Here is a 23,906-nt window from a genome sequence, read left to right as displayed (position 1 = left end):
GCAAGTCCTTTCCAAACCTCACTTAGGTTGAGAAATTCTTGTTTTCACTATTAGTGTAACCTGGCCCTTATTTCCCGTGGGACCACCTAGGGGGACGCTCACTCACATGGAGGTGTAAATGACTGACAACTGAGGCCCCCTCATTGGGAGGGAACTCCAGTAGGGGGTCCTAGGTCTGGGATGACACCAAGCTCTTCCCAGGCTAACTGGCAGCCCATGCTTACTCTCTCTGGTCCGAGGTCCCGTGCAAATAGATAGCACATCCTGCACTCAATGGACAAAAGGACCACGTGTAGATAAGGAAGAAAATAGAAACCACACCTCCCGGGTTTCTGGAGGTCTGTCCCTATCACCAGAACTCTGCCCCCATCTCCTGGAGTGACATCTGCATTTGTCATCTCATACTCTTCAACCACGAAGGAAGTAGAAATGAGTCCGTTCTCACACTGCCTTCAGTGACGGCCAGGCCAGTGGAGGATAAGAATGAAGTACCAAGTTCAAGTCAAGAACCCTCAGAGAGCTTCTGGGGGCAGGGATGTCGAGACCAGCATACTCTGGCAGCACAGGTCCAGCACCCAGCCCTCCAGGATAAGTCCAGGTGCTGGGGAGCTGCTCCATCAGTCAGAAGGGAGGAGAGAGGCTGAGCAGTGCAGCCCGGTCAGGGAAGGCCCTGAAGGGCGTGCTCAGAAATCTGGGCTTTATCTGAGCGGCTTTATCTGAGGGTTTCTGAGCACAGCCATGACTGAGGGCCAGGTGGAGGCTGGGGCTCTGTCCTTCCTAAAGGTCTGGAGAGGCTGGTGACCCATCAGTGCCTCACCTGGATGCTCTGAACCAAGTGGGTGGGTAACACTTGTCAGTGCTAACAGTGAAGCCAAGCCCCTGCAACATTTGGTGCCCCAGGCAGTTTGACATTTTCTTTTTTTTTTTACATTGCTTAATCTCTACAGCTATGCAGGCAGGTGGGCGGAGAGCAATTCAGGACTATTGTGTCTCTTGAATGAATGAATGTTGGTCTATCACTGTAACCCCCAGTTCTTACATTATGCCTTGAATGCATTGGACTAAGTGGCACTGGATAATCAGTCTACCGGGTTTGATTCCTTGGAGGTGTACAGAAACCTTGTGGCATGTGAGTTCATGGAGCTGCTGTGATGTAGGATGCTAAGGAGAAGGGGGGACTCAGGGATGCAGGTGGGGGACAGGACACGGGAGAGGCTGGGCCCGGCAGCCTCAAGTCATACCCTGCAGGCGCCCCCACACTTCTCCTGGACCCCACCACCACCCCCGCAGCAAGCCCTCTCCCGCTGGCTCCAGCCTCCCTCCCAGTCCTGGAATTAATAAAGACTCTGAGCAGACTGCGGTTTGCGAGTCTGAAAGCCGGTTCCTGCCCACGTCACTGCCCTGAGAGGAGTGGGGCCCAGTTTCTCCCCAGCACCCTCGTCCGTCCCCCTCCCTGGGAGGGGGCAGGCACTCAGATCCACTCTACCCCCTGGCCTCCCCTCCCTTCCCCCAGCAGGCACATCTCAGGCCCCGAGCCTCAGCCCCTAACCCTGAGCATCCCCTACCCTCAACAATAAGGGCTGCCTTGGGCTCATCATCTCATCAGCGCCCCCGCCAAAGGACCCCCAAATAACATGCACAGGAAGTAAGAGCTGGACACTTGCTCTGCACGCACTGCTTCTAGACAATTCTGCTAGCGTGCACACCCACCGCCTTCCAGACTCCTGGAGCAGCCACTGCCTGAGACCAGGGAGAGGAAGAGGATAGCCCAGAGTCCCAGGGTGACCCAGCAGAGAGCCAAGTCTAACAGTTACAAGGAGTGGGGCTTGCGGAACTAATGTTAACAGCAGCAGCACTGGAACTAAGAGTGGGGGACAGAGTATTGTGGAACTGCAGACACGGTACAGAAACATATGACCTCATCTCACGCATCTTTGCAATAACCTCCCAGGCAGGAATATTTATCACCATAAGACAGATGAGGAACCCTAAGTCCTTTGAAGAAGTTACCCTGATAGAAAGTGCTCGAGCCAGAATTTTAGTCCTAGGTCCCACCAAGCCCAATGCCTGGCCTCTGGCCCCTGCAGTTATGGTCTCCCCCGCTGGCCTTGCCAATTGCCTCGGTGCTCCTGGCTGGAGAAGGGGTCCTTTAACTTCTGTCCTCGGACTTGTGGCTGAGTTCTCCTCTTAGCCTCCATCTGGGTGCAGGGAAAAGCTCTGAGAACTCAGAGCCTTGACTTTTCCCCATCGTAAGCTGTGATGAAATCAGGTACCAGTTTCCTTCTCCTATCCTCTGGCCCCCAAATTTCTTCCCCACTTAGGTGGGGAGGTGTGACTCCTCGTTTCCCATCCCATCTCACCGCCTCAATCCCCAGGGTCCCCATCCCACAGTCAGGCGAGGACAACCCAAGTCCTTCTGGAAATCCTGGTCCCAGTTGTTTTAGCACAGGGCCTCCCCCTCCTGGCCACCAGAGGAACGTCAGTCCCAGGCATTCTCCTGGGGCCAGGAGAGACCTGGAAGGCTGAGGGCTACCAGACCTGGTGTGGGTTCTAGGGATGCTCAGCATTGGGACAGGTGGGGGCCAAGTGATAGAGGTGGGGATGTTGGGCCACTTATCAGTCTGAGTGGGCTCCCCCACCCCCCTGGTTCTCTGCAGGGCACCTGGGGATCCAGCCTGACCTTGACCAGACATCGTGGCCTGCATAAATTGCAGGGGGCTATAACTTCATCCATGACAGACGGAGCCCCTGTGATATATCAGAGTCTCCAGTGTGACCCCCTGATGCCCCAGGGTCTCAACCCCCAGTCCATTCTGCCCACAGCCACCTGGCCTCCGCAGACCTGGATCCTAGACCAACCCATCACCCCCTCCCCAGCCTCAGGCAGAAGGCTGGGACCTTAACCCACAGAGAATGGAGCCCTGCAGGGCGTCAGGGTCCCCTTCCCTGCCCCCAGATGCCCCATGGGGGCAGCAGCAACTTGCTCTCACCTTCCCAGCCATTCTGCCCACAGCCCCTTGACCTCTCCAGACCCTGGCCTGGATGGACCCGGGACCCCAGGTCTGACCAACACCCCCCTCCCCAGCTTCGGCCTGTCTCTGGCCAGGTCTGGGAGTGTTGAGGGAGTCTGGAGGGCCGGGGTGGGGGCGCAGAGGAGCAGGACAGCTGGCCTCTGTCCCCACACTGGGCCCGGGGCCCAGCCGGAGGGGCGGGGGCCTGGCCACTCGGGCCTTGGCTGGGGCCGGGTTTTTGGCCGGGCTGCAGGGCCCTCCCTCCTGCTTCCTCTCCCGAGGGCTGTCCTGGCAGAGGCCCCCTCGCACTTTCTGGCGGGAACAGGGCCAGCAGCGAAAGAACAGCCGCAGAGGGAAAGCGGGAGAGAGATGGGGGGACACTCTGTGTGTGTGTGTGTGTGTGTGTGTGTGTGTGTGTGTGTGTGTGCGCGCGCGTGTGTATGTGCGCGCGTGTGTTTTAAGGGAAAAAAAAAAAGAGCCCACAGTCCAGTCCAGTCAGACCCAGCCTGGGAGGCTTGCGAGCCGGCCTTTCGTAATTGCCCCCTCCCCGTGGCCCCCTCCCCGAGGCCTCCCCCTTCTCCCGCCCTCCCGCCCGCCCTCTCTCCCTCCCTCCTTCCCTCGCAGCCGACGAGGCAGCAATTACGCTTTGGGGATAAAACGAGGCGCAGAGAGCGGGCTGGGGCATTTCTCCCCGAGATGGCGGGTCTGACAGCTGCGGCTCGGCGGCCCGGAGTCCTCCTGATCCTGCTGTGCGTCCTCCACCCCTCGCAGCCCGGAGGTAGGCCTCACCCTGCTCCCCCGAAGGGCCCGCAGCCCTCGGGCCACCCGCTCAGGTGGCTGGACCGACTGACGAGAGGGCGCCCTGCACTCCCAGCACCCTCCAGGGGGCTCCCAGGCAGGAGCCCCTCGGCCACTGGATCCTCGGAACCGCCCCTGCTGGGAGCCAGCCGTGCGGAGCAGAAACCTGTCATATGTTCGCCCCGAGACTCAGAATGGTCCCAGATCAGCGCAGGCTTCTGCTGCCCCGACAGGGCGGATGAACCTTGCTCTGTCCTGGGGTGCTCTCCCAGGGTGGGGGTCCCGAGTACACTGGGGAAGGGCCGGCGAGGTCCTGTCGGGTCTGTGAGCACCGGCGGTTTGCACACCTGTGGACCCAGTGGCTGTGCACACGTGCCCCGGGGACAGGGGACCTGGGCTGGAGGCCAGCTCTGCGGCAGTGAGCTCTCTGACCTCAGCAGGTTCCTCGTCCCCTGGGGAGTCGGGACCCGCTCCGGGTGATGTCAGGGTTAAGTTGATTACAGGGTTGCGGGTTGGAAAGCTGCCTCTGTGGTCTGTCCCTGGTGAGAAAGGCTGGGACTTCTGAGCGTTTGTGTAAGTGTGTGAATGTGCGTGTGTGCACGAGTGTGTTACATGCTCTTGCCCAGGCGTGCATGGTCTGTATGTGTCCAATCGTGTCATCAGATAGAGGAGGAGGTCCTCAGATAGAGGACGAGGGGATGAATGTTCACAGGTTTATCCCTGGACAGGTGTGTGTGTGTGTGTGTGTGTGTGTGTGTGTGTGTGTTGGAAGGAGGAGTGTTATAGGATATATGAAAGTACCCATTAACATGTGCAAAAGTCTGAACACAGAGGCGATCTGGTGTCCAGGTGTGTCACTGGGTGTGGTTTGTCATTGTGCATATGCGTGTGTGTGAGAGTGTGTGTGTGTGTGTGTGTGTGTGTGTTGGAAGGAGGCATGTCATAGGATATATTCATAGGATATGTGAAAATGCCTGTTAGCATGTGCAAAAGTCTGCCACCCAACAGGCGTGTACACAGAGGCGATCTGGTGTCCAGGTGTGTCACTGGGTGTGGTTTGTCACTGAGTATGTGTGTGCATGTGAGTGTGTGCATGCGAGTGTGTGAGCTATGGAACACCAGCAAGGACAATGAAGCTGGGGAAGGTATCCGTCTCCTGGCAGAGGGAGAGCCCAGCGTGCACTCTTGGGCCACCTGGCATATTCCCAGCCATGGTCCCAGAGGACGCCCCCTCAGAGCTGCCACACCTTGGGGGGACTCTGGGAATGGTCCCCCAGCATCCCCGAAGGTGCTCCTGGCTGTGGGGAGAGAGAGGTGCAGGCAGCTCATGAACCTTTGGTGGGGTAGCCTGGGTGGGGTCTGGTTTCCAGGAGGGTCCTCTTTGCCATGAGAACCAGTGGGGGCCAGTGTTGGGATGGGGGGTGGGCTCCGGGTGGAGCAGGGCCAGGCCGGAGGGCAGGGGCAGCAGCTGTTTCCGTGAGATTGACCGGCGGGGCAGGACCGCTGGGAGCGGGGGCTTCCTGCGCAGAGGTCAGCTCCCGAGTCTGGACAAAGCCGAGGGATGCTGGTGCAGCATCAGGTGGGGCCCCGTGGGGCAGAGAGACCATCCCGGGGGAGCAGCTGTCCCCGGGCCTGAGATGGCAGCTCGGGTCCCGTCTGAACCTCCTCCCCGGAGTCTGGCCCCTGAACACCTTCCTTCCCAGAGATGGCTCCCCACTAGAGCACGACGCATAGCTCCCACAGGAACCCTGAGGTTAGAGAATTTTTATCTATGCCCCACAAACAGGGAGATTGAGGCTGAGACAGGCTAAGGCAGCACCAGGGGGTGAGTACCAGCCAGCTCATCCCTGGGCTAGAGGATGAGGGAGGCGGGGGCCAGGTTCCAAGTGGCATTTGGGAAGGGGCAGGCCTGGGGCTGAGTACTCTGGGGTGGGCCTGCCCTAAGAAGAATGCACCCTCAGTGACCGGGCTAAATGTTCCCTGGCCCTGTTCTTTTTTTGCAAACATAAATCTCAGCTCTGTCCCGGGTGGTAGAGTAGCCGGGTCCAAATAAGGGGTGTGTGAACTGATGAGGTCTTCTGAGGTTTGTGCCCAGAGCCTCCCAAAGGAGGGCCCCCCCCCCACACACACACACATGCTCACACAAGCACGCACACACTCACACCTGCCCGGCTATCCTGAGGGATGTCACCCTCATGAGTCCCCCAGTCCCAAAGAACCATGTTGCCAGTGGAAACAGAAAAGGGACAACCCAGGAAGGCTGTGCGATGGAAGGGTTGTCTGGACCCATTTAAGATGGGTCAAAAGTAGCTTTGAAGATCATTTGCCCCAGACTCCCTTGCCATTTAAAGAGAGAGAGAAATTAAATCAGTTATAATTGGGACCAGCTGCCCCAAATCCCCAGAAATTTTATCATTTTAGCTTTGGGTGGTTTCTCGGTTTTGTTTTTCTGATTTCGGAACTGAAGATGGTTTTGAAACAGGGATTTTTTTCAGCCCTGACTGCCTATTGGAATTACACGGGAAACTTGAAACCATTCTGACATGGGGTCTCACCCCCAAAATTCTGGCTTTACTCGGTCTGAGGAGGGACCCAAATGTGTAGGCCTTGTTAAAGCCGCCGCCCAGGTGACTCTGAGGGGCCTCCGGGGCCTCGGACCCCCAGTTTAGGGGTTGATGCTGCTCTCTGAGTCTGCTGGGGCTGAGGCAGGAAGGCAGGCGTGCCCAAGGGGAGGGAGGGGACAGACTCAGTCACTGGAGGGCGGATTGTTTTTGAAAAGCCCTTGGCAGCCTTTCTCCATGCAAACAACAAACAGCTTCGTGTGGTCTTATCTGCTCCCCAGGCCGGCCCCCATGGACTTGAAATTGGCAAAGTCCCCGGCCAAGGCCCGCTGGCCCTCTGCTTGCTCCCAAACAGCCGTCTCCCAGCTCTTTGAACCTGGAGCCCAGGGCCCAGGCAGAAGGCCCTGCGTGTAACTGGGGTCAGCTGTGGGTACCGGGCCAGGCACTTCATCTCTCTGGCTCATGGATGGTTTCCCTGACTGTAAAATAGGGAGAAACATCTTTGCCCAGCATACCTCATAGGGCCGGTGGGTGGATCCAGCAATGTCACATTGCAAATAATGCATCAAGGAAGAGGACTATGGGAATGTGAATTTTAAAAACCATATATTCTCTTATTGGGACTTTGCTAGTGTGAGCTAATATCAACCCTTATAATTCATACACATTTATAAGGTTTAATTTTTTCTCTTGCTACTCATGCCACGCTTTGTCTAATGGGGAGGCAGCCCATGTGTAAATAGAGATGCAGTAATGGAGAAAGCTGACAAGACTGGGAGATGGGGTGGCGTAGAGGAAACCCAGGAAGGCTTCATGGCAGAGGTGACGTTTGAGTTAAATCTTGAAGAAAATTAAATGTTTGAGGGGCTTCTGTGGATGGGAGGTGAGACTCAATCTTTGAGGTTCTGCAGGGCAGAACTGGAGAGACAGAGGAACAGATTCTATCTCAATAGGAGGGAGATCTCTCTGTCGGTAGAGCTGACAGCATCAGGAGGTGGTGATTTGCCTGTCACTTGGAGGTGTGCAAGCAGAAACACAAGATGTTCACAGAGATATTTCAACCCAGGCCAAAAGACTGTTATGATCCCTGAGAGTCTAGGACCATGATTCTAAGATGTAAGAGACAAGTTCCACCCTGGGCTAGCCGGTGAAACAAGCCAAACCCACATAAAACAAGACAAGTACGCTCCAGGCCAACTGCTTTGGGCCAGCTGAGCAGTGGGAACCTCAGGCTCAGAGACGGCAGGGGGGAGACACTGAGCCCAGTCTTGGTGGAAGGGTAGGACTTGGAGAGAGGAAAGGGCATTCCTGGCAGCAGGAACAGCTCAGGCCAAGGAGGGGAGGTGGAAGCAGGATGACCCTTTGCATGTGGGGCAGGAGAGGAGACTGCCGCCTTTTCAAAGGCCTTTGATCACCACCCATCTTATTCTGTTTCACGTCTCCTGCACTCAAAGAGGGGCCCGGCGGGGATCCTTTACGCCCACTAAGCCTTCTCCTTTCCTCAGTGCAAAACGGGGATCAAAACCTTTGGCTCCGCGGGCCGTCATGGTTCAGGCACGGAGTTTGGCAGACACTGCTGGGCTCTGAATCATGGAGGTGGAGAGTGGGGAGAAGAGAGAGCTGGGGAAGGATGGGTAGGCCCTGGGCAGAGTGAAAGCAGAGGAGCTGGTCGATCCTGGTTCTGGCCTGACCCATGTGCTGAGGGGAGAGCAGAACCCCAGGAGAGGAACTGGGGGTTCAGCCAGACCAGCTTGAGGTGGGGAGACCCGTAAGCCGGTTGGGGATGGAAGAGGTCAGACCAGACCTCCAGGCTACCGTCTTGCCTCCCCTCCACCTAATTCATCCATCCTTTATTGAGCACCTACTGTCTACCTGGCCCCAGGCCATGTACTGTGAAGTAGAAACAAAGTGTCAGTCATCAATTAATTTATTTATTTTGGAGCAATTACTGAGCGCAGGCCCAGGCAGGTCTCTGGAACTCTTTGACAACTTCGCAGCAACCTGGCAAGGCAGAAGTTATTAGCCCCACATTACTACAAAGGAAACTGAAGTTCAGAGAGGTTAAGTAACTTGCCGGAGGTCACACAGATGGTAAGAAGTTGGCACTGCTGGGACTAGAGACCAGATGGGTCTGTCCTGAGCCCTTTGCTCCCTCCGCCCACCACATTGTTCTTGCAGCACCCCACCACCCACTCTGGAGCCAGAGAGCGGAGGGGAGAGGCGAGAGGAGGGGGAAGGGAAGGGAGGGGAGGAGGGAGAGAGGCTGAGGCAGAGAAAGGCCTGGAGCTACGAAAGGTACACGCGAGACAGTGCTCAGAGCTGGAAGCCCGAGCCAGAGGAGGCATCAAAGGATCATGTGTGCACTTGGCAGTCGATGACAGGGCCCGAGTGCCCATGCCCAGCAGCCCAGCCTCCTGGGCCACCGCTCTGAGCCCCTCGAGGCTCTGAGCAGATTACTTAGACACTCCAGGCCTGGATTGCAGTGCTTGGGGTGGGTCGTGGGGGAGTGTGCGGGGGGCGGGCAGGGGGGCGGCTCAGGGGCTCAGGCCCGGGGTGGAGGCGCGGGCGGCGCCGGGGCTTTGGCACAGGGGGACCATGACAGCTTGGCATCCTCCACCCTGCTGGGCCGTGGCTGAGGCTGCCCGGGCCCTGGGGCCAGCAGGCCCAGCTGTGCAGCCTGGCCACAGAGGCCAGATGTCTGCTGGGCACCTGGGGAGCTGCCTGACACGCTCCCCCAACCCGGGCCGTTCAGCCCTGTTCAGCTGGGTGGTGCTGGGGCTCAGGCTGGGGCACCGGCAAGGCGGCTTGTCAAGGGGCCATTCAGTGGTGGTGGAGTCAGGGGCCTGGTCTGCACCAGGATTGTCTGTTGCCATGACTACACACAGGCCGGGTCTGGGGCCCGGCCTCCCAGTGTTCCCCTGTGAGAGCTTCATGGGTCCGTGGGGACTGAACTCGTGATCTGGGCTGGGCAGACGGCCCCTTTGGCCCAGCCAGTGAATTAGCTTTTCCTTAGGAAACTATTCACTTTGCTCATTCATGGTGTCCCCCTCTGGGCCCCGGCGCCTCCTTAGACAGTTCCGTGTCAGACAGCCAGAGCCCCACCCAAGCTCTGCTGCCCAGCGGCTAAGGACTCTGACCTCACGCTTTCCTATCAGTGTGGGAATGGCTGGGCCTCGGCTGGCAGCAGCCGCGTTTCCTTACCGCTTGCTGTCACAGCCCAGGCCTGCTCTCCCACGACGCTGGATCCTGCCCACACCGCTCAGGGCTGGAGAGACGTGGCTGCCCAGCCAAAGGTGCTCAGACCCAGTCCCCGGCCAGGCCCTCCCCAGGTAACATAGCGCGAGCCATTATGCTCAGAGGAGTGGCCTGGCTTTGAATCCAGGCTCCATCTATTTGCAGCTGTGTGACCCCCCAGCCCGTGTCTTAATGTCTCTGAGCCTGAATTCACATCTGTTAAACTGAAGTTAATAATCCCTGCCCTTCCACCCTCACTGGGCCATTTTGAGGAGCAGGAAAGAGAAAATGCTTTGGAAACATAATGTGCTTGGGCAACATTGGTTACTTGGTAGACACGGTATTATTGCCATCATCCCCCTCTTTTATCATTAGCACGCTTTTATTCATTCTGGTTCATGGGGGACTCTGCCTCCTTCCTTCCAGGGGTCCCGGGAGCTGTTCCTGGTGGAGTTCCTGGAGGCGTCTTCTTCCCAGGTAATGTACATGAAATTTGCACGTGCCCAGGTAAGACAGATGATGATTAAATTTGCAAGAGACACACATTTGGACACTGCAGAAGGAAAAAATATTGGTACGCCAGCTGCAGAGGACTGATCGGTCACTCCTGTATTAAAAAGCAGTTTACATGATGCTGTTCAACAACTACTGAGCATAAATTCTCTAAAAGAGGAAACTCAGTGCTTGCAAATCCGTAGGAAAGTGGCCGCCTCACCAGTCCTCTGCTGTTTACAGTCTTCGAACCATTAACCCCACTCTTGGAAATCCATTCAAAGGAAATCATTGACAAGAAGAGAAAAAAAAAGCCATCTGCCCCAAGTTTCATAGGAATGTTACTAGCAAAAATGCAAAACAAGAAACCCGCTTGACGGGAGGGTGTGATTAAGTAAACTAAGGTTATGCAACTACTAAAAAGTATGAATGTGCTCTCTGACGGTCAACTGATTTTCAAGTAAAAACAATATAAAAGCAAGAACTAGGTGCAGATGAAGATGAGCCCCGCCTCAAGAAAAAAAAGGGGGGGGGGGCAGAATGTTAGCTCATTGGCATGGCAGGGGGCTGGGGTGGTGGGGGGGAGGCAATCTCTTCCTTTAATTTTGAAAAATAGTATGATGTTTTAACATAGATTGAAAAATCACAAGTAATGTTTTCAATACTTAAAAAGTGTTTAAGGGACTTCCCTGGTGGTCCAGTGGTTAAGAAACCATGCTTTCACTACAGGGGGCATGGGTTCTCGGTCCAGGGGACTGAGACCCCTCACACCACACAGTACAGCCAAAAAAAACAAAGAATAAAAGGGTTTGAGCATTCAGAATTGATGTGGAAGTGAGAGAAGCCACCAGCACATTCCCAGGCACACACAGAGGCAGGAGACTTTTGCCAGATGAGACAGATGAGGAGACAGAGGCTCACAGAGCCCAAGGCTTGCCCAAGATCATGTGGCTAGGCAGTGATGGATTTGACCGTGGGTCAGAGGATGGCTTCTTGGCAGGGACCTTGATGGTTTTCCCTCTCTCTCTTTCCTGTCAACACAGGGGCTGGTCTCGGAGGCCTGGGAGGAGGAGGTGAGTTCAAACACCAAACTTGGCTCCTTGCTAATGGGGTCTGAGTCTCCGCCTAATCCACACACATCCTTAGACCTCAGACCTCAGAAAACCCAGGCATTAAGGAGTCCCTCGTTTCCCAGACTGAGCGTCTAGTGGGGAGGGGCTTTTCTAAAACCTAGATCCCATGGGCCCCCTAAGCCCTTGCCCCCAGCCTCTTTTCCCTGGGGGCCCCCGCCGCCTTTCATATTTCTTTTGATCCTTAGTAATATCCATGCAAATCCAGCTGAGCGGGAACCATCACCCCCTTCAGAGGCCTGATAAACAGTGCAAGAGAGGGAAACCCCAGGTCAGGACGGGAGCTGGGGCCCCCACCCAGGCATCTGGGCGCTGGGCTCCCAGCAGCTCCTTGTATGCAGGGGAGGACCATTGCTGACCCCACAGTGCCCTGTGGGGATTGTGGTGAGACAGGTGGGCTGGGACTCCCCTTTAACGACCATCTCTTCCCTTCCTAGCACTGGGCCCTGCAGCCAAACCAGCCAAGCCAGGTAAGCTCTGCAGCCTCTGAGCACTGAGCCAGGGCCAGGGGGCAGGGGAGGGAAGGGGCCACAGAGCCGTGAACTGGGTCTGTGGATGGGAGGAGGGAGTGAGGTGGTGGACGGACCCTCCACTCTAGTGAATGCCTCCCAGGACCAAGCTAGGACTGAGCTCCAGGGCTTCCAGGGTCAAGAGGCTGGAGGCAGCTTACAGTCCTTCCTGAAGATGGGGTGTCCGGCCCCAACTCTGCCCAGGCCTCTGTACCCCCCGAGAGTCCTCTCTGCACCAGATCCCAGAAAACAGCCCTGTTGCTGGGGTCAAAGGTCAGGATTGATGCTCCAGTGGCCACCAAGCCTGTGCATGTCACTCTGGGCTCAGACATAGATAATTGGACCCTGGCCTCTGTCTGAATGATCCCTGACCCCCAAATGAAGCCCTCTCTTACTCCAGGCCAAGATCTTGGCTATCCTTGACTCTGATGACCCATTCTGAGCCCTTATCCTGACCCCAGATCAAAGCCCTGCACCTAAACCTAGGCTGTACCCTGACCCTAACCCCAGATGAGCTTCCTTCCCAGACCCCTTTCAACTGTGCTCCGACTATGGAGTTTTCCAGTAAGATGTGGTTGGCTCTGTCTTGGCCCACAGGGCTCCAATCCACTGCTAGGTCCACTAAGCTCCAGAGAATACACCCCCCAGGAAAGAGGGAGGGCGGCTTCCTCCGGGAAGTCCTGGTGGATAAGGAGCAGGTGGAGGAAGGGGTGTCTCCCTGTGGATTTATGATCTGATCCACATGAGATGTAGCCTCCCCCCCCCCCCCCCCCCCCCCCGCCCCAAACCGCCCCCCACCGCTCTGTGTCTCCTTGGGCTTTGAAGCCCGAGACTCCAGGAGAGTTTGCATGTCCAACAGCTCTTACGAAATCCACCCCCCCAACAATGTTCGATGATTCAAGTGCAAATGAATCTACAAGACCCAGATTCCCCTTCCCTGCAAGCCCATCTGTGTTGTGAAACTCTAGGGCTGGGGCCAGGCAAGAGAGAGAGAGACACAGGAGGGCAGGAAGCCTGGGCAAGGGGTTTACTGGGGTCTGTAGGAGTCTGCAGGGCTGGGAGCCCTTTGGGGTTCATTGCTTATCCCACCAGAACCTGTTTCCTATCTTCTCAGAGGAGTGAGTGATCTTAAAAGGGTCTTTGATGGTGGAGAGAGAACAGAGGAAAGGCTAGATAAGCAAGGGTGTGGAATTAGGATTGCACTTATCTGGGAAGACCCAGATGGAGGCAGTCGTGACTGCGGAGCTAGAGGAGGGACTGGTTGATCCCCCTGGCAGCTGGGGACACACGGTAGGTTGTGATGAAACACCAGAGAGAAGGCTGAGAAAACCGCACACAGTTGCAGTTGGTGTGAAACTTTGAGTAATAAAAGGTTTAGCTTGACTTCCAAAAGGACTTCCAGCCTGGGGTAAAGATGTAGACCAAGAGGAAAGTCAGGACCTCCGCTGATGAAATGGGACTGGACTCCATGACCTCCCAGAGCTTCTTTTAGTCTGAGGACTCTGGGCTCCAAAGGCCTGGACAGGGCCACAGTGCCCCCCACACAGGGCAGCTCCCCACATCCGGGCATGCCCAGGCAAGTGTCTTGCCTGGGAACAACTAATCCCTTGACGAGTAGAGGGTGGGTGGCCTGGCAGCTGCTCCTCGTGGGCCTCGGTGGGCTGGCCCCTTCTGGGCTCTCACGGGGGGACCAGGCAGCTGGAAGCCAGCACCACCCACACCCCCAGCACCAGCTGAAGGCCAATCACCCACCAGAGAGCCCAGGAAGGAGCAGGGGGGAACATCCAGCGGTCACCCCAACAGGCTGCAGACCCGACATGCTCTCTGCTCACAGGCCCTGTGGTCCCAGGAAGGTTGGGGACATGCGGGCCCTTTTGTATATGGGGAAACTGAGTCTTGGAAAGGGGAAGTGACTTGCTATTTCATGCAAGGAGTAGCGTGGGGCAGCAAGATTTAAATCCAGAGCTCAGTGACTCTAGAGATGACTGGATAAGCCAGGCCTCTCGGGGCTCCCAACCTTGGGCATTCTCACCCCTCTCTCCTCCTCACCCCTCTCTCCTGCTTTCCAGGGGCTGGACTCCTGGGGGCATTTGGGCCAGAGGAGTCCATGGGAAGAAGGGCAGCAGGGTGGGATGCTGCTCAGGCTGCAGAGTGACCCTGGGAGGGGAGCCCGGGAAGAGGGCAGATGGCTGCAGAGGGCCCCCTGCCCCCACCCCACCCACCCAGCCTCTTCTCGCTTCCTGTCCGGTCCCCATCCTCTCCTCCCGGCCCCTCTGTGGTCAGGAAAGGCCAGAGGGTGTCTGCTGCCCTGCTGGACCTCAGGAAATAGGCCAGGCTGGAGAGAAACACCCCCGACAGAGCTGGGGCGAGGCAGGGCCGGCAGCGCTGGGAAGTGAACCCAGGCACACCCCGGGCCCGGCCAGACCACACCACACCTGCCCGGAAGGGAGACGGGCTGGAGGCAGAGGCCCATCTCACAGAGGGCCTGGCTGGCTTTCAGACAGGCCAGCTCACATAAGTAGGAAGTGAGGCCAGGGGACCACACCCAGAGAAAGGCAGGTGGGCTCTCCGGGGCTCAGCTGTCCGGCTTGTTTGGTGTCAGTCCCCAGAGAGGCCGCTTCTGAGCTTGGGACCCTGGTGGCCAGGACGGGCACTTGTGGGAGAGATTCTCACATAATTGGAAACAAAGCCGGCACGGTTGTGAACTCCAACCTGATTGCCCATCGGTCCTGGCCAAAGCCATGGAATGTCTCCTGGAGGGAGAAAAGCAGAGATCGAGCCCAGATGTGGGAAGGAGAGAGCCAGAGGGACCCATTTGGCTTTTTATAAACATTTTAGCATCTGTCTGCAGGCAAGGAGGCTCCCAGACTGCAGGGCAGGCTAGATGGATGACAAAAAAGGGCTCCAGATACAAAGGACAGGGCGTGGGCTGAGCCAGAGGACTCCAGCAAGGAAGCCGAAGCAAGGCCTGGGGTGGGGCTAACGTGGGAGCAGGGCAAGGCCTGGCCTGGCCTTGCTGGCAACTTCTGCTCAGCTCCAGCCCTGAGAGAAAGCCCTCCTGGGTCCCCTGTTAGCTGGCGGGACTTCCAAGGAAACTGAGGTTCTGGTTGGGAAGTTGGGATCAACACAGTGGCATCCACATGGCACAAAGCAGTTGGTTACTAAACAGTGGTGACTATCTTACCAGGATTGGCCGCCAAGTACTGAAAACTTGAGTCCAGCTTAGAGACCTGAGTGGCCACACACAGATCCCAGCATTGCTGGGTTCCACGAGACCCAGGATGGGAACATCCTGGGCCCAGGAACGATGACCCACACCAGCCTCCTCTCACCTGGCTCTGTCTTCTTCTCCCTACAGGTGTCGGAGGGCTCGCCGGCGCTGGCCTTGGGGCAGGTTAGTGTCAACATCCAGACAAGATGCCCCTCTGCTTGCCAGAGCCAAGCAGTCGGGGGTACAAGATGCAGACCAGGCCTGTCCTGGGCACTGGTGTAGGGGGTCATGCTAAGACCACCTGCCCGGGGCCCAGGGAGTGACAGCTGGGTCTTGGCACTATTATAATATAGTGTTGAGGTGGCGCTAGTGGTAAAGAACCCGCCTGCCAATGCAGGAGACATAATGAGAGGCAGGTTCGATTCCTGGGTCAGGAAGATTCCCCTGGAGAAGGGCATGGCAACCCACTCCAGGATTCTTGCCTGGAGAACCCCGTGGACAGAGGAGCTACAGCGGGCTACAGTCCATGGGGTCCCAAAGAGTCAGACATGACTGCAGCAATTTAGCAGGCAGCGTGCAAAAAGAGCTAGAAGGAAGCAGCCCCAGGAGCCCAAAGGAGTCACCCGACTCAGCGGGGCCTCAGGAAGGCTTCCTGGAGGAGGGAGGTATGGAAGTCTGACCCCAAAAGATCCCTGTAGCTTGTCAGGCTGAGCGGAGCAGCCTGGGCCATACTGCATCTCTGACATTGAACCCGGTCCTGGGAGCAGCAGTCATGTCTTTGCGCGGAGCAGGAGAGCCTCAGATGTATCTCCTGGACTGGGCAGGCCGGGGCTGGGCTGGGGGCAGGACCTCACCCATCCTCCTCTCTGCAGGGCTTGGGGCTTTTCCCGCAGGTGCCTTCCCAGGGGCTCTGGTGCCCGGTGGCCCGGCTGGCGCTGCTGCCGCCTATAAAGCTGCTGCCAAGGCTGGTGAGTATTACCCTTTGGAATGTGCCATAAGCCCTCTGGCCTTCGTGGGCTCTCCACCTTGTAAAGAACCTTTCCTGGGTTCGGGGGCAGGTGAATGGAATCCTCAGCTCTAGTCTGCTGGGGGTGATGGGAGGCAACCAGCTACGTCCGAGTCTCAAAGTGAGGCAGAGGCAGGCCAGACCTCAGTCCAGGGTCCTCGTGCCTTTCGCGGCTCCTGGTGTGACCCCCCTCCACCTCCACAGGTGCCGCTGGTCTCGGCGGGGTCGGCGGCATCGGTGGTGTTGGCGGCTTAGGAGTGTCTACAGGTATGGAGGCGAGACCTGGGTGGCCCGGGGGGAAGTCGTGGGAGCAGGGGAGCCCCGTCTGATGTGGCCCCTTCCCCTCCAGGTGCGGTGGTGCCTCCGCTCGGAGCCGGAGTCGGGGCTGCAGCGAAGCCTGGGAAAGTGCCAGGTCAGTGTGGACCGAGTCCCTGGGGCTGGGGGCAGAGGTCAGGGAGGGCAAGAGCCCCCAAGGGCCCCGGGGCAGGAAGGGCAGGGCCTGGCTGCAGCGGGGCAGGCGTCAAGGGGCAGAGATAGGCCCAGAGCATGATGCCAGGTCCCAAACAGGGGCGAGGGGCTCTGGCCGTCCTTCCAGGCCCTTCCTCCAGGACCTGGGAGCAGACCTGAGAGACAGGCTCTGTGGCAGGCATTCGGGTGACCGATGGGGACACTGAGGCACAGAGCAGGGATTCGGCAGCAGGACCCGCCCGGTCCCGGCAGGGCTGGGGTGAAGCCCCATCCGGTGCCCGTCCCTCCGCACCGAGCCCTCAAGGAAGTGACTTCAGGTTCAACCAAAGGCGGCCTGAGTCCGCACAGCGGGGAGGGAACATCTGGAAGCTGTTAGCCCCGAGGTGGGCTGGGCCAGCCGTGTAAACAGGCTCCAGGAGACGGGACAAATCCACGCACAGAGGGATTTGCAGATGACTTCCGGAACTCATATGGTGGGGGCCTGCAGCCACCACACACATGTCCCCGGCTCTTCCCCGGGGCGGGGGGTGAACCTGGGGGGCTAGCTTGGGAGCCCTGGGGCTACCGCAGAGGGAAGGGCCAGGAGAGACTCCTGGAGGCAAGGCTGCTGCTCACGCGTTTTTTTTCGGCCATAGGTGTGGGGCTTCCAGGTGTATATCCGGGCGGAGTGCTCCCAGGCGCAGGTGAGGGCAAAGAGGAAAAGGGGGACCCTAGAACGAGGAGAGCAGCCCCTGGCAGCCTCCCGGGGGGCCCCCCAGCTCCCCCAAACTGTGGCCACAGGAGTCCTGACGGGCACTGTCTCCCTAAGCATCAAAGCTCAGGCCACAGACCTAAGATAGCTCTGGTTGTCTTTCCCCCAAGAAGATCAGCAAACTCCCCCCGGTCCCCCCCAGAACCCCAAGCCGACGCCCAGACCCAGACCATCGTCACAGCCTGCGGTGGGTCTTCGGGGACAAACCAAGTCCCCAGGGTGGCCAGCTGTTTCCCAAACGCCATGAGTCACCAGGGGGGCCCGCCCAGCACATCCGCCCTGCAGGAGACCCTCAGAGTTGCCCTCTCAACCTCCTTTCCCCGCCAGGGCCTGGCCACCCCACCCAACATGTGACCTCCTGAATTCCCCAAAAACCCCAGGCTCGGGCTGGCTCGGAGGGATTAACTGGCAGAGGGTCCCCCCACCCACACACCCCCAGCCCCTCCCTGCCATGGTGGCCCAGCCCCCTGGGGGTGGGGGGAGGAAGGGGAGGTGGCAGCACAGAACGCTGGAGACCGCCTGGCCAGAGCAGATGATAGCTCTGTGTTTGGTCGTGAAGCGCATCCAGTGAGAGCCCCCCAAGGGCACAGGCCGCCCTGACCTACAGGCCTGCCTTCTCTGATGAGGCTGGGCAGGGCGATGGGAAATTAACTCCGGTTTCAGAGACAGAACAACAGAAGCGCGGGGCTAGGAAATAGGATTAAAACTTCTGACCTGGGGGCAGCTGGGGCAGAGAAGTGACCACCAGAGTGGCGCCCCCCCCCATGAGCCACGCCAGCAGCTGACATCGAAGAAGGAGGCCAGCTGTGTCCCCGAGGGTGGGTGCGGTGCCTGGCTGGCCCTTCCAGGTTAGACCTTCCTGCCCTCACCACCAGCCCCTCTTTGCCCTCTCAGGAGCTCGGTTCCCGGGCATAGGGGTCCTCCCCGGGGTTCCCACTGGAGCAGGAGTCAAGCCCAAGGCCCCAGGTATGTGGGAGTGTCGGATCACCCTCAGTCCCCTCTGTCCTGGGTTGAGGAGGTTGGGGAACCTGGGCTCAGCTGGCCCAGATGGGCGGTGAGAAATGCCCGATGTGTTTGTGATGAGCTGGGAGGTCTGGGCAGAACTGGCCACGGCTTGGGCCAACACGCCCTTCACTGGTGCTGGGGTGCCCTGGGCCTGCGGTGGCCAAGCCACAGTGATGGTTCCTTGTCATTGCAGCTGGGGGCGGAGCTTTTGCTGGAATCCCAGGTAAGGCAAGACTGGGTCCCTCCACTCCAGGGAGGGTGGGCAGGCCCATGGGGTGGCGAGCCAGGCAGGGACTCCTGCCCTGGGAGGAGCTGAGCACTCCCACTGCACCAGGTCTTGGACTGGCTTTGGCACAAAGTGGCGTCCGTCACAGGCCTGCTTCCCCTGCCCCAATCCCCTGTCTGGCAACCCAGAGGAGCCCAGAAAGCTAGAACCTGCTAGAACTAGAGCTAGAGCCTTCACACTGCAACTAAAAAGCCCCCAAATGGCGAGAGGGCTGCGGTCTCCAAGTGTAGCCCGAGCCCCAGCAAAGGGAGCATCCTACAGCTTCCTGGAGGAAGCAGCCCATCGCTGGGGATTGTTCAGCTGACCGATGACATAAGGAGGCAGGAAGGCCCTCTAGGCAGGATGCTGTCCGGATTCCGATGCCATGGGAGCTCATTCTAGTCTGAGCAGAAAGTGGAAGGGGAGGCTGGAGGCTTCGCAGGGGCTGCTGGCCCACGTGGCTGGGGCCTGATTGTTTTGCTCTCCTTGTTCCCACAGGAGTTGGACCCTTCGGAGGGCAGCAGCCTGGAGTCCCGCTGGGATACCCCATCAAGGCGCCCAAGCTGCCAGGTAAGGCAGGCAGAGGATTTGAGAAACACCATTCACATGGGGCCTCCCTGCTGGGAGGTCAGCTTGAGAGGGGACTTGTTTGCCCACCTGTATCTTGGGGTGGCTGGAGAGGGTAGTCAGGAAACCTGGGTAATTTTGCCCACTTCTGGTCACCAGCAAAAGAAAGCGGGGAGGAACTTCCCTGGTGGTCCAGTGGCTGAGACTCCACACTCCCAAACTAGGGTTCGAGCCCTGGCCAGGGAACTAGAGCCTGAACGCTGCAACTAAAAATCCCCCATGCCTCAACTGAGATGCTGCACAGCCAAATAAATAAAGAAATATTTTTTAAAAAAGAAAGAGCAGAGAGACCAACATCTTGCAGGTGCTGGCCTCCCATACACACACACGCACCCATGTGCACACACATACACACGCACAGAGACCCGTAGCCCCAGTGGGAAACCATGTGTGTTGATGATAAGAAACACCATTCACTGGAAAGAAACCTCTGATGTCAACCCACCCCAGCTGTCACGTTCACACGATGAGAAGCTATTTCCTGATGGGGAAGTGAGTGAGTAAGGAAGACCCTCAGACTTGGGGGCCATGGCAGGTAGAAGAATCACCATCCCTTTGTGCCCTGGAGCGGGGCATCCTCTCCCCCACCTCCTCCAAGGCCTTGGCTCTCCTGAGAGCCTCTGGAAGCAGCTCAGTACTCTGATGGACGGAAGGAGGCCTCAGGCCTCAGTACCTGTGGGGACTAGGTCTGTCTGCCCAGGTAGTGGGGGCCCAGTGAGGCGTGGGGCTGCCCTGGGGCAGCCACTGAACCCACGCTCCGTCTCCTCAGGTGGCTATGGACTGCCCTACACCACTGGGAAACTGCCCTATGGTAAGGCCCTCTTAGACTGGTGGGCTTCTGGCTCCTTCCAGCCACAGGATTCTGGCAAGGGAGCTATGGCCCCAGTCCAGGGCTAGGAGAACACCAACTGGGGGGTAGGGTGGGTGTGAAGTCTCAGAATGGGAGCCCCCTAAGGAGGGGGACATGGAAATGGGACATGGAACCTGGTTCTCAATCCTGGCCCTCACACTTATCCCCAGGCCTTGAGAAAACGGGTTTTCTTCTCGGAGCCTCAGTCTTTTCATCTGTAAAATGGGAATAACCATTCCACACATGTTTCCATTTAACTCTGGCTGGGGGTGACAGGTGGAGGCTCTGGGTGGCCTTGTCCTTGAAGGGCAGGGGAGGGGCAGCCACCGTGAGATCGCACGGATGCCCACTGAGCCTCTCCTCTCGCAGGCTATGGGCCTGGCGGAGTGGCTGGTGCTGCGGGCAAGGCTGGGTATCCAACAGGGACAGGTAAGGAGAGCCTCACCCCTCCGCCAGCCAAATAACTCAGGCTCCAGAAAGCCAGCCAGCCCATCCTATATCCAGACCCTGGTCTGAGTTTAAAGAAGGACCCTGGTGGGGCAAGGCAGGAAGCTGGGGGCAGCTCTCCCAGCCTCTGCTTGCTATATGCCCCACATCCACACCCAGATATGAACCAGTTGGTTTTCTTGGGCCTGGAAGAGATGGACTCCGGAGATGCCGGGGCACACTTTCCAGGCTCTCCCCTTCCTCTTCCCCCAGGGGTTGGCACACAGGCTGCAGCAGCAGCGGCTAAAGCAGCAGCGAAGCTTGGTAAGTACCCCTGGAGCCCCTGCCTGCTAGCTGCCAGCCCTCCAGCCTCACCATGCCTATTACCACTGAGAGCCTGCCTCACAGATAACTAACCAAGGTGGCCCCTCCTTGCCACACCCCCATTTATCCAACTGTTTCAACACTACTGTTCTTCCCTCCCTCCGTCCATTCATTCTTCCTTCCAGCTGTGCATCTGCTCCACCCTCCAATTCTCCATCCCTCTATCCATCCATCCACCCCTCCACCCATCCATTCACCTATCCCTCCCTCCTTCTGTCCCTTCCTCCCTCCCTCCATCCATTCATCCACCCCTCCCTCTGCCCATCTATCCGCCCATTCATCTCTCCATCCATCTATCTACCCATCCCTCCATTCATCCATCCCTCCATCCCTCCCTCCTCTGTCCGTCCCTCCCTCCTTTTCAGAAACCAGGGACAGATAAGGGCTCTGCTGAAGAATGTCAGCACTGTCGTGGGACTCAGGAAGAGGGAGACATTGCTTCTACCTGGGGATAATCAGGAAGGGTTCTCAGAGAAAATGATATTTGATTCATAGCCTTAAAATATAGGTAGAGAGTTTGCCAGGTGGTTAAAATAGGAAGGAGTGGGTAGAGCAGAGGTTAGAATGATCATTTTAGGTAGTACATGTATGAGCATTTAAACAGTTTAATAGTTGAGTATCAATTTAATATGGACTATAAAACTTTTAAGTAGCTCCTCAAGCCCACGATCCCTTGGCTAGTCAATGTGGCATGGCCTTCTCTCTGCCTATGCATGGGCCGAGTGGGCCCCTGGTGATTCCCCAGTTCAGAGTAGATCATGGGGGTAAAGTCTTCACCTTCAGCCCCAGTCCCAAGGGAGCCCCTTCTTGCAGCCATGATGGGATGGAAGAATCCTGCCCACTAGCCTAAGGGGGTGAGGATGTGGAGGGAAGTACTGAGTTGGAGGCCTGCCCCACAGAGGTCCTCCCTCCAGGCCCCCGAGGCTGGAGGGGATGGCTGGAATGTGGGAGCAAGAGAGAGGGACAGCGAGGGGCTGCGAGAGCCAGGCGGCCCGGCGCTTGGATTACAAACTTGGCCGCGTGTTCGGAACACAGAGAGAGGAAGTCTTGAACATTCTTGCAGGGGCCCCTCTGGCCTGGGGAGCGGTCACTTGTGGTTTCTCAGTATGTGGCAGTGATTAGAATGGGATTTGTCTGAAAACATACGAGTCCCTTAATGAGAGTGTTGAAATGGACACTTTAGGGGTGAGTCAAGGAACAGTGGGGTGGGGGCCTCTTCCCAAGCAGGCCCAGCCGGAGATGCCTGGGCCTCATTCCCAGAGGAGATTGCAGCGGTGAAAACACCAGCGTCCAAGCAGCCTTCCTGCCTGGCTCCAGGCGGGGCCCCTGGAAGCCACATCCTCACTGTCCCCACTCCAAACAGGTGCTGGAGCAGCTGGAGTTCTGCCTGGTGTTGGTGTTGGTGGTGCTGGCATTCCTGGTGTGCCTGGCGCAATTCCTGGCATCGGAGGCATCGCAGGTAGGGTCCATCCCAGACAGGCGGAGGGGGGTGTCCTTGAGAAGGTCACAGGAAAAGGGCCTCACCTTCTGCGGCTTTCTCTCCAGGGGTCGGGGCTCCAGATGCTGCTGCTGCCGCCGCCGCCGCTGCTAAGGCAGCCAAATTCGGTGAGTGTCCCCGAAACGGGCAGTGCCAGGACTCCAGCCAGCCCCAGCCTCAGCATGCACCTTGGAAGGCTCCAGGCCTATAAGGCTGGATGGACTGTTCCCCTCCAGTCCCCCCAAGCATCATGGTCATGCCTCCTTGCCTCTGTCAGCAGGCTCTGTCCCCTGCTCTCCACTGATTGGCCCAGCGGTGTGGGCAGGGACCCTGCGAAGTATCTGGCTTCTCCCACTTTACCCCCTGGGCCACTCACAGCTGCTGTGCCAACTGCCTGGGCCCAGTGGAGCATTCTGACTCTGCTTTAGACATAGAGCGTGCTCCTTCCAGCCCCAGATCCAAACCCCTAGAGCTCTGTCGGGGTTCCCTCAGTTCCCTCCCCTTCTCTCTGGAGACGTGGATCCACGCAGAGGCAATGCCCCCCCAGCTAGCATCCTGCACACAGGACCCGTGACTCCCGAAGCTCCCCAGAGTCATGCCCCCAAAGGCCCCCCTGAGGTTCCCACAGGGTCCAGGCCAGAACAGCAATCCTTTCATCCACAGGTGTCCCAGGAGTTGGAGTACCTGGTGTTGGGGTCCCTGGTGTTGGGGTTCCAGGTGTTGGGGTCCCTGGTGTTGGGGTTCCAGGTGTGGTTCCAGGTGTTGGAGTCCCAGGTGTTGGAGTCCCAGGTGTTGGAGTCCCTGGTGTTGGAGTCCCGGGTGTCGGAGTTCCAGGTATTGGGTGCTCAGGCATCATAGGTGGACCAGCTGAGCTTGGCTATGTGTGCGCATGTGTGTTTGTGTGTGCAAGAGAGAGATGTTAGAAATTATTGCCAAGACTTTCTGATTCTCCTTAACACATCACCCTTCTATCCTCTTCTCTCCACACCCTTGGTCATCTTCTCTTTCTTGGGCTATAATTAACTACTGCCAGCCTCTTATCTTCTTCAATTTACCTTCTGGTTGTCAGTACGCTCCTGGGGGTAGGAACCATGTCTTTTTCATCTCTGTGTTCCCAACCCTTCACAGAATATGTGTTCAGTAAACGGTGGATAGATGGCTGGGTAGGTAGATGAATGGATGGATGTCTAGAGAGATGGATGGATGGATCAATGGATGGATGGATGGATGGATGGATGGGCAAATGGGCAGCTGGGGAGGTAGGTGAATGGCCAGGTGGAATGAGTAGGCAAGTTGATGGATGAGAGAGTGAGTGATGGGTGGATTAGTGGACAGATACAAAGATGGGTGGTTACATGGATGGATAAATAAGATGGGTAAAAGGGTGGATGGCAAGATAAACGGGTAGATGAAAAGAGAGATGGATAGGCAGGTGGGGACAAAGTAAGTGGTTAGAATGATGGATGGATGGATGGATGGATGGATGGATAAGCACATGTTTGGATGAGCAGATGAATGGGTGGGTAGAAGGCAAATACAAAATGGATAGTTGGTTAGACATTTAGATGAAAGGACAGATAAGCAGGTGGGTGGATAAATGGATGGATAAATGCATGTGTGGGTGGCTGGAGAGATGAGTGGTTGCGTGGGTGGATTGAGATCGAAAGATAGACAAATGGACAGACATTTGGGAAGGTCAGC

At 57.5% G+C, this 23,906-nt stretch overlaps 1 protein-coding gene across 1 annotated transcript in view; it reads left to right on the top strand.

Moving 5' to 3' along the window:
• Window positions 1-3,624: 3,624 nt before the first annotated feature.
• The window catches only part of ELN (elastin), a 32,860-nt gene continuing 12,578 nt past the window's right edge, over window positions 3,625-23,906 (top strand). Inside the window, 18 exon segments of the mRNA XM_065924814.1 lie at window positions 3,625-3,789; window positions 10,031-10,081; window positions 11,140-11,169; window positions 11,664-11,696; window positions 15,094-15,129; window positions 15,819-15,914; window positions 16,157-16,219; window positions 16,302-16,364; window positions 17,056-17,103; window positions 18,066-18,137; window positions 18,370-18,399; window positions 18,940-19,011; window positions 19,838-19,879; window positions 20,288-20,347; window positions 20,618-20,668; window positions 22,092-22,187; window positions 22,274-22,333; window positions 22,869-23,039. Of these exon segments, the coding sequence (XP_065780886.1) occupies window positions 3,708-3,789; window positions 10,031-10,081; window positions 11,140-11,169; window positions 11,664-11,696; window positions 15,094-15,129; window positions 15,819-15,914; window positions 16,157-16,219; window positions 16,302-16,364; window positions 17,056-17,103; window positions 18,066-18,137; window positions 18,370-18,399; window positions 18,940-19,011; window positions 19,838-19,879; window positions 20,288-20,347; window positions 20,618-20,668; window positions 22,092-22,187; window positions 22,274-22,333; window positions 22,869-23,039 (1,156 nt within the window). The 5' untranslated portion in view covers window positions 3,625-3,707.

Source organism: Muntiacus reevesi, chromosome 2 (genome assembly GCF_963930625.1).
Source record: "Muntiacus reevesi chromosome 2, mMunRee1.1, whole genome shotgun sequence".
Lineage (NCBI taxonomy): Eukaryota > Metazoa > Chordata > Mammalia > Artiodactyla > Cervidae > Muntiacus > Muntiacus reevesi.
The sequence above is the reverse complement of the archived record's forward strand: the minus strand, read 5'-3'. Positions and strand labels throughout refer to the sequence as shown.